At 37.0% G+C, this 14238-nt stretch overlaps 3 protein-coding genes across 9 annotated transcripts; 1 reads left to right on the top strand and 2 right to left on the bottom strand.

The window, feature by feature from the left end:
* The first annotated feature begins 901 nt into the window (after positions 1 to 901).
* LOC116007983 (U-box domain-containing protein 2) lies at positions 902 to 3440 on the top strand. The gene is made up of 2 exons (XM_031248638.1): positions 902 to 1354; positions 2371 to 3440. Exons 1-2 carry the CDS (start codon positions 969 to 971, stop codon positions 3191 to 3193), a joined length of 1209 nt encoding a protein of 402 aa, XP_031104498.1. The 5' UTR covers positions 902 to 968; the 3' UTR covers positions 3194 to 3440.
* Positions 3441 to 3753: 313 nt separating this feature from the next.
* LOC116007956 (probable E3 ubiquitin-protein ligase XERICO) lies at positions 3754 to 6318 on the bottom strand. Of its 4 annotated transcripts, none has more exons than XM_031248618.1 (3): positions 5966 to 6318; positions 5190 to 5261; positions 3754 to 4468 (listed from the first exon to the last, which is right to left on the bottom strand). In XM_031248618.1, exon 3 carries the CDS (start codon positions 4461 to 4463, stop codon positions 3972 to 3974), a length of 492 nt encoding a protein of 163 aa, XP_031104478.1. In that variant the 5' UTR covers positions 4464 to 4468; positions 5190 to 5261; positions 5966 to 6318; the 3' UTR covers positions 3754 to 3971. The 4 variants fall into 4 exon arrangements, with proteins under 4 accessions (XP_031104478.1, XP_031104487.1, XP_031104483.1 ...); XM_031248627.1 differs by having other exon boundaries at positions 3754 to 4446; positions 5966 to 6317; XM_031248623.1 differs by lacking the exon at positions 5966 to 6318 and adding an exon at positions 5626 to 5884.
* Positions 6319 to 9489: 3171 nt separating this feature from the next.
* On the bottom strand, positions 9490 to 13996 carry LOC116010655 (zinc finger protein CONSTANS-LIKE 9). 4 transcript variants are annotated; one of them, XM_031250148.1, is made up of 6 exons: positions 13768 to 13996; positions 12130 to 12851; positions 11378 to 11581; positions 10528 to 10826; positions 10193 to 10350; positions 9490 to 10101 (listed from the first exon to the last, which is right to left on the bottom strand). In XM_031250148.1, the coding sequence occupies exons 2-5, from the start codon at positions 12721 to 12723 to the stop codon at positions 10221 to 10223; spliced, it is 1227 nt and encodes a 408-aa protein (XP_031106008.1). In that variant the 5' UTR covers positions 12724 to 12851; positions 13768 to 13996; the 3' UTR covers positions 9490 to 10101; positions 10193 to 10220. The 4 variants fall into 4 exon arrangements, with proteins under 4 accessions (XP_031106008.1, XP_031106007.1, XP_031106006.1 ...); XM_031250147.1 differs by having other exon boundaries at positions 10219 to 10350; XM_031250146.1 differs by having other exon boundaries at positions 9490 to 10350; positions 12130 to 12854.
* Between the last annotated feature and the right edge of the window lie 242 nt (positions 13997 to 14238).

Here is a 14238-nt window from a genome sequence, read left to right as displayed (position 1 = left end):
GACTTGACTTAGTGATGATGATAAATGAAGTTTGCAACCATTACTCAAGAGTATGCAGGTATAAACTGCGCTAAGAAGCTAAGACTTGGTGACAAACTCGACCAAAATAATATTGGCAAGAATTAAACTTTTGAGTTATGACATTCAAGTATTAGAATTATGCTCTATTCCCTCCGTCGGTCATTTAAGAGAAAGATATTATACTCATATTTATTGTAGGTTCACTTTCTTTCATAACAAAGTATCCTAAACCATGATTGCATAAAATATTATAACACTAATCATCATGCAGTTGAATACTCTCTATATATATCTTGAACATGCAACTTGCTTTAAAGATTTCAATACTTCACATGAGTGCTTGTGCAATTTGTAATGGCCTGCAGGCTGTATACATCATTTTTAAAGTACCAGCTATGATACTTTGTTGTATTCTTTGAATGAACTAATAAAAAAAAGTACACAAGTTGTCCTATTTTTGAGTTCTACTAATTCTTTTACAATGTAGTATCTGTTCCTTTCTCAACCTACTGAAGCACAAAGAGTCAACAAATGCTTCCACTGAGGCTCGAACCCACTCACCGGGTGCCGCTTGACCACAAGGCCTTTGGCGGTATAGTAATTGGCATTATTATATAATTTTTAATATATTGATAAGCTTGTTAATCGAATAAGACAAATAAAATAAGATGGAGAGAGTAAATTTCTTTTTAACACGGTGAATTTGATTAATTTATAATATATTAGGAATAAAAAGAGTTATGAGAAAAAATATTAAATATTAATTATTCTATAATTAATCAATTAACAAGTAACTGGCTAATAGGCATAGCTAATAGCTGCCCCGTATTAAAAGTCTGCTAAAATGGGCGGAAAGACAAAAAGACAAAAGTTTCGTGCTGTTTAATATTTTCATCATTTAGCCTTTTTATAAATACACAAAAGTTTATGAATAAACTCCTCTGTAAATGAAAGAGAGGGAGATGGAAGATGAGGATTCAGTAATGGAAGTTTTAAGGACGGTGGAGCCGGAAGAGGAGTTGAAATGCGAGGAGCAGGAGGAGCTGGGCAAGCACAAGAACAGTAATAACGGCAGATGCAACAAGAGTATAATCGAGGAGCTGGCGGAGAGGCTGAGGAGCGGCAGAGACTCGGAGGAGGCGAAGATTGAAGCGGCGAGGGACATCCGGAAGCTGGTCAGGAAGTCTTCGTCCTCCGCCAAGACTCGCTCCCGCTTCGCCGCCGCCGGCGTCATTCCGCCTCTCGTCCAGATGCTCTGCCCCTCCTCCTCCTCTCTGCCCGCCCGCGAAGCCGCTCTTCTCGCCCTCCTTAATCTTGCAGTCCGTAACGACCGGTCTGTATTCCCCTCCTTTTTTGCTCTCCAATATTATCCTCTTTAGCTTTTTGTGTAGTGGATTTAATATTACACATGCATTAGATTGGATCTGGAGAGATCGAAATTCCTGTGTTTTTCCTCTTCTATTGGAAATACTAAAATCTCTAGGGTTTGTTCTGAAGTTAAACAAATCACTAATCCATCTTATTGCATTGAAACTCATGTCAATTAGTGCTAATTTCTAAGTACAATTGAAACTTTTGCAGCGTTCATATTGATTGCAAATTAGCTCAACTGGAAAAAATTCATATTATTGAATTGAATTGCGTTCATGTCAATTAATACCTTTACACCATATATTGAATATCATACCTGAGTTATCTTACATTGAAAATTTGTTGGGGATTGAGTTGTATGGTGGAAATCATAATCCTATAATAAATACAATTGAAACTTTTGCAGCGTTCATATTGATTGCACATTAGCTCAACTGGAAAAAATCCATATTATTGAATTGAATTGCGTTTATGTCAATTAATACCTTTACACCATATATTGAATATCACACATGAGCTGAACTTAAAGTTATCTTACATTGAAAATTTGTTGGGGGATTGAGTTGTATGGTGGAAATCATAATCGTATAATAAATATTTATAAATTCTAATATCTTTTTCACCCTGGACTAGAGTTCATATATATATAGACATATATCATCACTTTTTGCAGAAAAACGATTCAATTCTATTGTTGTCTGGACTCATATTCGTGGTTCAGAATGGTTTCTGTTTCATTTTTCTTGCACATAGATTTAAGTGTTAACTTGTTGGTTCTTGGCTACCATTGTAAGTAGTTATACATCATGTTTATATCCATGATTTATTTTGTTCCTTATACTTGGTTCTGCACCTCCTTGCTTGGTGCAGTCAGCTGATTTCTTCAGTTTTGTTGTTTTTTTTTAATCTACCAGGGTTTGAACTATCTGCTTAATCCACTCCAGTCAATTTATATTCATTCTTTTAAATGTTTACCAGAAACAAGGTCGGGATAGTTTCAACTGGTGCTATCCCGCCTCTTGTGGAGCTTCTGAAGTGTCAAGATGGTCGTTTGCAGGAATTGGCAACGGCTGCTATTCTGACTTTGTCAACAGCTGATTCCAACAAGCCAGCTATAGCAGGATCTGGAGTTGCACCGCTTCTCACTCAGATGCTCAGCTCCGGTAGTGTTCAAGGAAGAGTTGATGCTGTCACAGTTCTCCACAATCTCTCCACCAGCAACGAAGATCCTAAGCTGGTTCTTGATGCTAAAGCGGTGCTCCCTCTGATAAATCTTCTAAAAGAATGCAAGAAATACTCCAAGTTTGCTGAGAAAACCACAGTGCTTCTCGAAATCCTTTCCAATTCTGATGAAGGAAGGATTGCGATTACAAATGTAGACGGTGGGATACTAACACTGGTAGAGACAGTTGAAGACGGATCTCTTGTTAGTACAGAGCATGCAGTTGGAGCTTTGCTATCGTTGTGCCAGAGCTGCAGAGATAAGTATAGGGAGCTCATACTCAAAGAAGGGGCAATTCCAGGTCTTTTACGTTTAACTGCAGAAGGCACTCCCTTAGCCCAGCAGAGAGCTCGAACTCTTCTGGACTTGCTTCGCAATTCCCCTCCCGAAAAGAGATTGACATGCTCGATGCTGGAGAGAATAGTTTACGACTTTGCTGCACATGTCGATGGAGCAGATAAAGCTGCCGAAACAGCCAAGAGATTATTGCAAGACATGGTTCATAGAAGCATGGAGATGAGCATGAGCCGAATACAGCTTCGGGCATCCTCTTGTATCCCTTCAAAGATGTCAGTATGAGAAACCATTTCAGCCCAGCTGAAATTTTATCTCAGTATGTTCACTATCCTGCAATTTTAGCTCACTATCGACGTGTCGTCGTATACTACTACTAATCTCTTAGATAGTCTACACTGTTATGGCAAATACAGTATAACACTGCGCCATTTGAGGTGATTTTATGACCTCAAATGGCGCAATGTGCGTTGTATATCTCTCTAACGCAGATGAGTTTGTGTAAAAATTTTGCTTCTTGTACATTCGCCTACCCCTCTTCTTCCACTCTTCATTTCCTTTCTGCCTATGCTGGTTTGAGAACATTTTATGATTTTCTTGGTTTTGAATTGTGTATCTTTCTGAGCATGACTGTTGAATGTCCTTTTTTGAGTGATGGGAAAACCCACAATCACTATTCGAGTTAGGTAAATTTCATTTTGTGAGTTTAGCCGGTAAAAGACCACAAGAAAATAAACCAGTTTATATTATTCATAGCTAATCAACTCAAACTATGGTTTATATTATTCATAGCTAATCAACTCAAACTAAGAAGAGATTTATATGTTGCTCCTGCAAAAGAAAGAGGATGGAAAAAAGAAAATCTTTAAACAGCGATCATAGTACATATCCGGCAATGTATAGAGTTCTGGTCACAAGAGACCCGTCACTGTGAAAGGACGCAAACATCGCCAGAAAACACAAGTACACAAGCTACTAAAAACACTCAGCCTGTACACTACCACGCTGTGCTATACATACAAACTCCCACAAAACATCGTACACAACCAAAACAAAAATTCACTCACATCGGAGCAGTGTCACCATCGTCGTCCAGAGGCATAATGTAATTCCGGCAGAGGGGGCAGGTAACATTCCAATACTTGAGCCATTTCTCGAGACACATTGCGTGGAAAACATGCCCGCAAGACAACTGGTTTACCATTGCATCTGGCGCAAACTCCGCGAGGCAGACAGGGCACTCTTGCTCCAGGTGCTTCGAGATGCAGCAGACCGAATCATACGGGACTGCAGGAGTTCTGCTGCGGAACTCCTCCATGTACGACTCCGAGGGAGCTCCCCGACATTCAAAAGCGTCCAACGGCCCTTCAACGTTGTACTCCTCCCAGAACGCTATCCGGATGCCAATGACATGAAGGATTGACCGGACTATCTCCTTCACGATGGAGATGGATATGGCGGTGTTCACCAGTATCACACATAGCACACCAGCATCAGTTGGAGTAGGATAAGTTGAGAGACCCATAATCGACTTCAACCTAGTCAATGAAACCATTGAATCTTGGAAAATACGAAGATAAGTTCGAATAACTAAGCAGTACACAAGCAACTGTTACAAAAATCCATTAACACCATTAAGGGAAAGAAAACTTCCATTGATATACCATTAAAGAGAAAGCAAACTTCCATTCATATACCATTAAGGGAAAGAAAACTTCCATTCATATACCATTAAGGGAAAGAAAACTTCCGATGATACCATTAAGGGAAAGAAAACTTCCATTGATACCATTTAGGGAAAGAAAACTTCCATTGATATACCATTAAGGGAAAGAAAACTTCCATTGATAGAAAGAAAACTTCTATTTATATACCATTAAGGGAAAGAAAACTTTCAGAACGCATCTATTTTCAACTAAAGGTTGAAACACTCATTTCTTATCCCAGATTTGGCACTTGGAAAGGGATCTTGATCAATATACTTCCCTCGTTGAGAAGTAGAAGATCGAGTAAATTCTATTGCAGATATTGCATATTCATCAACATAATCAGCAGACAAGAATGGAAAAAAGTTATAAACTTGGAATCCACCCATAAAAATCGAACCTTTTTAAGGATTATGCTAGAAGAAAGATAGAAACAGGATGACCAAACAAGCCAAATATGGAGCATAGAAATCAAATTAATCTCTCCAAGCAACATAGGGGCCAAAAGGGAGTCATAAACAACACTAAGATTGGATGAATGAATAGCAGTGAGAAATTAAGATTAAAAATTTTACCTTATGGCTTGTAAAGCTGAGTAAGCAGATTCCTCTCGGCAAAAACCTATGAACAAGCAGGATACAAAGGATCTGCAAAGGGAAGGCAGAAAATGGAAACCATATAAGAAACACAGAAAAAGCTCACACCAATGAGCCAATCAGACACTTGCAGATGAAAGTGGCATATTCCTTATATGAAAGAAATCCTATGGTCACAGAAGGCATCATTCAAGGAAGAGGGATACAGATATGTATGGCCTAACACCCACATGTGATGGCCAACAACCACAGTGTGATGTGGAACCCACCTTAGTGAACAGAGCAGGTGAAGGAATATGATGAAGCAAAAGCCGTAATTCAATCATGGAAATTCAAGATAAATATATATAAACTAAAAGAAAGGCATTTCATCAACAAAAAAAAAAACCAACTTTAATCTTATTTCATTTTCTACCCTATGCAGTGCTTTCCACACACCAAATCCTGATCCTTAAGATGAGGCAGTAAGTGCAGTACACACAGATCCAAGACTTGAAAGACTGGTGAACCACTACTGTCACTAAAAGTTGACAGCCCTCAAAAAGTACAAGAACCTGAGATCCAATCACAGATCATATTCTCACTTCCCATGTGAAACCCATCAAGAAATGCAACAGAAAATGAGGCATTAATATCCCAGAATAGCAAAATAAAGACTCCCATGAACCAAAAAGAAAAGAGAACAACAACAACAAGAAAAAAAGTATTAATGGAAGATCAAGAAAAAAAAAAGGTGGGTGTTTTGGGGGACTTACTCAGGAGATTTTGGAGGGCTTTAAACATACAAGAACTTGATAAAATGACTACTTTTAGTATTGGAGAAGAAAGGGTAGAGAGTGGTACGATCTCAAAGGAGTGGTGTGGTGTATTGTATTGATAATGGCTAATGATGGGGACCTCTCATCAACCTAAAGAGACCACCCCCCTCGCATTTATGCCATAAAACGCTCTCAGGCCCCTCCACACATTCGTCAGTTTGCTGAAATTAATGTTCGTTGTGGGTTTGAGGAAGAATTGCAGACTTGCAGACACAAATTAATGGAGTTTCAGATACAGATCAGAGACGATTAAGAAAGAAAGAAAGAAATTGAGAGTTTGGTCAATGTCTCTCATATGTCTTTTCTTAATCATGGTATAAAACACCACATTCCTTACGTCATAAGGATACTTATCTCTTCCTAATTAGTTGCACTTAGTGGCCACTTTTATGCAGGATGTGGCCCAATACCATCTTAATCTTTTCCCATCTAATTCTTCACAAAAAAAAAGAAAAAAAATAGTTATGCTGCATTCTTTTTAGTTATAATATAACAATCCGTGTTTAGAGCGCATATAGATTAATGTAGGTAAAATAATTATAAAGACTCTTTGTGCACAAAGTGTACACGCAAAAATAGGTTATGATAACTTAAGATTAGTCTAACATAAGTTAATAAATTTAATGTATCAAAAAATATTATTTATCCTTCCTAATCTGTTCATGTGTATTTACATCAAAACAATAGATATTTTCTCACTATTTTTCCCTAAATGATGAAAAAGCTGTTGCATATTTACAAAAGAAAAATGTTAAACACCTCATCAATTTACCACTCACAAAATAACTACACCATGATGTGTCAAAATCCTAGACATTAATTTTCCTTTTGTAATTTTAATTTTACTAATGGCTAAGATTTTGCCACATAATGTAGTGGTTGGTTTGTAAGTGATAAAAAATAGAGTGTGTAACATAATCCTTTACAAAAATGTCACCACATCTTTTATTTCAAATTCTACTCATTTTAATATGGCTTTTTCAAAAAAAAAAAATAAAAAATCTTCCTACAAGTTCTACATATTTACAAAAATGTCATTGTATTTTTCACTTAAGCATAAATTTCATTCTATTGTTTTCTAATTGATTCAATGGTTCAGATCTGTCCACACAGACACATGGGAAAGGGTAACTCATTTGATCATGAGAGTGTGTGTGTGTGTATATATATATATATATATATATATATATATATATATATATATATATATACACGTACTACAAAATTGTTGAGAGAGAAAAATCTTAGAAGGACCCATTTCGTATTTATAATTAATGGATGGGCCGGGCTAATTGAAAGAGGTATGTAGGTTGATAACCATACAATATTTGCTGAAGATTTTCTATAGATTTTTTGAAAAAAATTTCTCTTTCATTAACTAATTGTACCTGAAGGCTGAAGAGCTCCACGTTTGTTGTGTATACCCTTCATTCATTTCTGGGCATCGATTTCGTTCAATATTTTCTCACAGATTCCTTGCATTTCTATTTTATTAATATATTAATATAAATAATGATTAATGTCGTAATTAATTTAATTCTTTAAAGAAAAAAAGGAATGTTTAACTAATTGCCGAAGATTATTTTTTCAAAAAAAAAAAATTGCCGAAGATTATCGTGTTCCTTTAGTTAATAATTCTACTAATTTTAGATTTTGTAGATTATGTAATTGGTAAGTTGCTAGTGTTTTGATTTACAAGAAAGTCTGCAATTTAGAGTTAATTCTTGATTTAGTTTTTTTATTGTAATAATTTTTTTTTTAATATATCTGAACCTATTAAAAAAAATTTAAGACATGATAAAAATATTTTACAAAAATGCACGTACTTATGTGTGTGCACAATCATACACGTTACATGTCTACCTAAAAGGGAAAGCTGATAAAATGAAAAGAATGCATATATGGGACAGGCTTCCCAAGGGAAGGGATCCCTTCTTTTATAACTTTTTTTTTTTTTTGAAAATTCCCTTCTTTTATAATTAAAACTAATTTTTTTAAAAAAATATTATTAACTCTATTACAATGCAGTATCTGTTCATAACTAACTGAGGTTCGAACCAACCACCTCCCGTATGAAAGAAAGGGTTTAATGCCACTAAACCACAAGGTCCTTGGCAACTAGAACTAGTATTAGTATTAGTATATGCCCATGTGGCAACATAACGTATACATATGCTACCTTACTTAGCTTGCTGCCGTTACGCAGTTCTAGCTACCTACCTTTACATACGTTACGTGTCCACCTCCATCACCTTATTCTTGGTAAAATAACTAAAATTAGCGTATTTTGAGTGTCCATTTTAATATAATAATTTGAGTAGGGTACATTTTTAATTTAAGTTGGGTCAAGATGAATTCAAATTGTTTTTAGTTGAAATTATATATCATACTCTTAAAATAGGTAATGTGTGAATGATAAATTAACTTTAAATGGAGTTTTAGAAGAATTTTTAATAGCATTTGTCCTATTAAAAAAGTAGTGGAGTTACATTAATATAAATATAAATATAATTCAATTTTTTTAAGGAGTGATAAGGAAAATACATGAGACCGAGTAGAATAAGCAAATAAATTGAATTGTATTATTGGTAATGGGTCACATCTCGATTCAATAGAGTCGCAACTCATGAGTTATATTAGATAGTGTGAACTCTTTATTCCCAACCCAAGGATCCCCACGTCCCGACCCGAAAGAGCATCTTGAATATATAAATCATGATAGCACAATTGAATACAGAGATTAGACATTTGTTTATTGCGCACAAAGAGCCTCTCAGTTTGAATGGTTACCCCCACACTGTCGCGAATGAGACTCAATTTCTTATATTTCTTTTCAAATTTCATCAATGTGACCAACTGAGCTGCCCATAAACTCTTGTATCTGGATGTGGTTGATTGAATGATGTTAGTTGTGTCAGCCTGTGGCTCATCTGCCCCCCACTTAATGGCGGTTGGTGTGGTAGAGGTAAGAGGTAGAGGCGATATTTTTGGTGAGATTGTAAGAAGGAAAAAGTTGTTGTAACGAATAATATGATCCATCATTTAATGCTGCATTGGCGAGCAAGAAACGGATATGCACTTGCACTACAGTGTACACCACAGTACACTACAACTCCTCTCCTCTGTATAGCCGATGTGGTCGATCTTTTGGTACCATATAAAAAGTGGAGGTCCTGTGACTCTGCAACCTTTCCAATTTACATTGGTGCTATCAAAAGTGGACCTCCTGTGACCTTTCCCACCATCCTCTTTTTTATTATTAGTATATAATAATATAAATTTCCGAATTTCATCAAACTATATTATTGATCCTATATTTCATGAGCCTTGTGATTTAATAGCACCAAGTTACTCTCTCATATGAAGGTTGTGGGTTCGAATCTCGAAGATAATATTGACTCTTTATGCTTCAGTAAGTTGAGATTATGAACAAATACTGCATTGTAACAGAATCAATAGTATTAAAAAAAAAAATCATGATCATACTCAAGCAACTTACAATATATACATATATTTGAGAACATTATTGTATAATCTGTGTTGAATGGCATAGCAGACAACCTAGCTACAACATGTAAATGCATGTCTCCCACAAAACAAATGAAAAAATTACAATACTAAGTTTCTTTGCTTTCTTTTGGTGTCATATATCCTGGGAAGTGGGAACCAATCGATATCGTCGTCACTCAACTCCTAAATACTGCATGCTGGTCAGAATATATACACAGACCGACAGAGGAACGAAAAAAATATTACAGGCGGTTTTTTCAATCCTCTGAGGCTGAACCAGAAACCGAATCCATCTGTTAGATGATCAAGGCAAATAAAACATGGGATCTTGAACTGAATTCTCGGTATAAACTTGATCATCGTTCGTTTGTGTGAAAAGAGGAGGCCAAAGTTGTGATTTGAATCCATGCGGGATAAGCCCAGGGAAGAGTTTTTGTCTAGTTGTGTCATCGAATCTGAGGAGATCCATCTTGCGTGATATATTGAATCTGATTGATGTTGTGCGAGGAAAGCATCGTTCTTTGCATGCCCAATGTTTTCTCACTTCGAGGAACCGAGATTCCCTGTGTTAGAATCACAAAATCTGTCATTGCAACAGCCATTTGCAAGAAAATGTAGATAAATTCTTCCAAATTTTCTTGGATCATTTCTTTCCTTATGTGTATGGATAAAATTTTTACTCTCAGTAGCTTCTGGTTGGGCTGAGAGGGTCGTAATCATAAGCATCGCCAGCCTTGACGAACCGCCCCTTCACACGCCTCCTAACGTCAGCTCTCGCCTTGCGTGAAGCATACCTCACGTGCTTTTCAAATCTATATAACATTATAAGAACACGACTAAATAGATGGTATTGGAAATGAACGAGCAAATAACCATCATAACTTCATAAATGGCGGGTACATCAAGAAAAACGAGCCCTCCGTTTATGAACTTCATAAATGGTGGGCCCCGTTCAGATGCTTTGAAATTTCAAGGAAAAGAGATCTTACGTGCGTGTCTTTTTCTTTTCTTTGTAGCGCAATACAGCATCGCTCCTGCTGGATGACGGGAATGAATTCTCGGGACCAGAGGGGCCCCACGGCGGCTCTCCCATGAGGAGCATCGAGGAAACGCCACAGTCCTGATAATCTCCACCACTACTCTCTCCAGTGATATTAGAGAACGAGAGACTGGACTGTTGTCTAGCGAAACAGAAGTTCGGTTCGGTTTTGCAGCTCATCATGGAATCCGCAGATGCAGCGTTGCTGCACGCTGGTTGCATTGCATTCACCTGTCCGAGCGAGGCCCCCTAGAAAGAATCAATACATTTCAGTGCTTTGTGCATAGATATCAGTACGACTATATACATTCACAACTTGAAAGGTCGTTCAAGAATTATAAAGAATCAGAGACAAGCAGGCATAAATATGAAATTGCACGTGCAAACAAACACTTGCCAGCAAGAAGGGATTGATAACCCCTAGCATAAATTACTAGATCTCAGTCTACAACCACATTAGACGAGGCAAATTAGGCCTACAAAGATCACGAGACAAAAATAATCAACAGAATTAGGTGACTGAACTTCATGAATTAGGACCAAATGAAAAAAGCATAAGACTTGAAAATATTTAACTCGAAAGATCAAAGAAAGAATTGATTGCTTCAGCAACAATAAACCTTAACATGGAGGATTTAAAAACACCAAGAACAATGGAGGTAATTAAGCATGAACTATAAATAACACCATTGTTATGAAGTATCATTTTATCTAGATGCAGTCCAGTTACGAGCCTTGCAAATAGTTACTTATGTAAGATAAATAATAACCGGGCAGACAGAGTTCAATATGACAACAACCTCAACGGCATTTGCGCCCTGACAACTGGAATCAGCAGCAGGCATCTCCTTTGTTCCGAAAAAGTCATCAATCCCTTCATTAAGAGACATGCCAAATAGTTCTTCGTAATTTTCCATACTTATATCAACTTCATCCACATTGAAATCCATATTAAAAGGATCATCCTCATAGAAACTTGGGCCTTTAGCTCCAGAATAGCAAACCTGAATGTAAACGAGATAGAAAGGCCAAGTGATTCTCGAGAATTGATGAAAAGTTAGAATGAAGCAGAAAGATTAATCTAAAAAGTTCAATGCACAAGATATAAAAGCATAAGAAGCCCTTTTTACTCCCTTCCCTATGTGCACTTAGAAAAGGCCTTGGTTCAGCCAAAGTCTAAGGCAAAGTTAGAAAAATTTTGACAAGTGGTGATATAGAGTTCCAAGAAAAAAGTAAAACGGTACTACTAGTGAAAACCGGGAAAAAAAAAAAAGAAAAAAGAAACAAAAGCATCCACCACAGCCCAAAATGGCAAAAAATCACTACTCCGTATTTGTTAAATGTCACTGAAGAATGGCAAGTCATATGACAAACTCTTCTTAACAGGCAGGTACGCATATCAAAGTGAAATGGACCACAAGCTATAGGCTCGGGATATGTACAAGTGCCAACATAAACATGGATTTGCCAGCAAAATCAAGCCGACAAGTTGTTAAATAGTCCACAATCTTATTCTTTTAACTGAAAAATATCGGTCAAAAAACTAAATTACCTTCGGTGAAGTAGAGTTAGTAGGAATGGTAGCTCCAGTTGGCAGTTCCACGCTCTGCAGCTTGTTGTCTACAGTTAGCACTGACGGTGCCATCCAAATGTTGGATTCATTCTCGGCTTTCATGGCACTAGCATCATCCACTGCAGACACATCTTGAGCGACATTCTTTCCTTCGGGTCCTTGGCTATCTCTAGGACAGTTCTCGGTGATGCTCATTGAACCCATTCCCTGCTCACAAGTGGAATCACCAACTGAAGGGAAATCTAAGAGAAATGACCACATACTAGAAAGTTCTGCAGCTGAAGGACAGCCCGAATAACAACTAACTGCTTGCCTCTTGTGGGTCGAACCTGTGCTAGAACTAACATGCCCCGCCCAATCACAACTCTGGCAAAGAGATACCCTTTCCTCAATGCATCTCACAAAAGCGGGCTGTGCATTGCATCTTTCACACACAAGTGTCCTGGGGTGACGCCGTGAAAGGGCATTTGCAGAATGAACATTCCGGTCACAGGACAGGCACAAGCAAGCTGCATCAGACCGACAATATACAATAGATCGCTGCTCCCCGCAAAATTCACACATATAACCCATTACTCTCTTTCGATTTTTCAAGATCAAAGCCCAGCAAGCTCACAATTCTCAGAACTTCAGCTTGAAACTATCCTTTCGAATAGAATAGCTTACGAATGAAGACTTCCAACAAACAATCACTCCCCACACTGCTACAAGGAAAAGGAATCGGCATTACTAAAACTCAACTACAATGAGAGCACAGAATACAGATACATAAAATAAAATAAAAACAAGACAATTGCACCATAACTTGGAAATAATAGCAAGAAATTGACAAAAAATCCAAAGAACAAAGATTCAACATCTCAAGTATTGCACAATGTTTTCTTTTTGTCCTAAACTAAAATTTTAAAATCCATACTCTGACATGTTAAAACAAGGTTGTTCTGTAACATAGGATCAAATTGGCGGCTGTTACAGAAAATGGAAAAAAAAAAATGAAAAAGCAAAAAGCATATGAGATGCCAATAGAATAACAACCAATCAGTTTACTCCAGAAAAGAAAAAGAAAAGTACTCCAAACAAACTGATTCCCAAGAATCAGAACAAAAAGGTGAAGAATTTAAACCACAGCCATTTGTTCCTGGCCATCCTAATCTTCAAAATCAACAGAAACCCAAATGAAAAAATTCAGTCTCCTGACCAAGTGACTCCAAAAATTCACGAATTTGTAATAAAAATTAGATCTTTACAAATTTGTTAAAATTTCCATTCAATTAAATCATTCATTTCACCCAAATAAAGAAAAATGCAATAAATACATACCACACACAGGAACTGGAAAAGGAGAAATCCAGCTAACAAGTGAAGACACGAAACCCGATTAAAAAATTCAAGAATTCAAGCCGAAAAAAGGCTACAAATTTCAAATCCATACAAAGTTCACAAATTTAGGAACAGACGAAACAATACAAAGAACTCCATGAGCTTTAAAATTCCTCAAAATCAGAAACGGATCAAACCGTAAAAATTAACCCAACTCCTAAATCCTAATAGAGGAAGAACACAGAAACCCCATTTGAGATGGCAAAAAAAGGGGGAGAAAGGTTGAAAGAAATCTACCTTTTTGCGTAAATTAACTGTGAAGCAGGCCAAGAAAACGGTAGAACAGAGACAAGTACAGATAACCTTTTTTTCTCAGCAGCTTTCACATGGACAATGAAAACCCTAAAACAGAAAGATCAGACCTTTCCAGACACCCTTTCTCTCTCTCTCTCTCTCTCCTTCTCCCTCTCTCTCAATATATATCTCTCGCACCTCTGCTGGCTAGTTGTGTGCTAGTTTGTTGAAATATGGGAGTTTGGGATAATACTTTAAAATAACTAATAAACTGATAAAAAGTGCAGGAGAGAGAAATGGGATAATAATTAAAAATATATATTAATATGTAAAAAGTGCAAGAGAGAGAAAATGGAGTTGTGAGGGTGGGACCCTGTCCCTTTCATGAAAGTGAAAAGTTAGGCCCCACTTTTCTTGTGTCCTTTTGGGTCCCACTTTTTTCCTTTTTGTATTATTTTATCTCACCAAAATATC

The sequence above is a fragment of the Ipomoea triloba genome, chromosome 2, assembly GCF_003576645.1.
Source record: "Ipomoea triloba cultivar NCNSP0323 chromosome 2, ASM357664v1".
Lineage (NCBI taxonomy): Eukaryota > Viridiplantae > Streptophyta > Magnoliopsida > Solanales > Convolvulaceae > Ipomoea > Ipomoea triloba.
This window is presented reverse-complemented; position numbering and strand designations above follow the sequence as displayed.

Coding starts and splice junctions, on each gene's coding strand:
- LOC116007956 (XM_031248618.1), bottom strand. CDS start 4,463: ATGGTTTCATTGACTAGGTTGAAGTCGATTATGGGTCTCTCAACTTAT.
- LOC116010655 (XM_031250146.1), bottom strand. CDS start 12,723: ATGGGTTATATGTGTGAATTTTGCGGGGAGCAGCGATCTATTGTATAT. Junction 11,582..12,129: donor CTAACTCTACTTCACCGAAG/GTAATTTAGTTT, acceptor GTTTACATTCAG/GTTTGCTATTCTGGAGCTAA. Junction 10,827..11,377: donor AGGGCGCAAATGCCGTTGAG/GTTGTTGTCATA, acceptor GATTCTTTCTAG/GGGGCCTCGCTCGGACAGGT.
- LOC116007983 (XM_031248638.1), top strand. CDS start 969: ATGAAAGAGAGGGAGATGGAAGATGAGGATTCAGTAATGGAAGTTTTA. Junction 1,355..2,370: donor CTTGCAGTCCGTAACGACCG/GTCTGTATTCCC, acceptor AATGTTTACCAG/AAACAAGGTCGGGATAGTTT.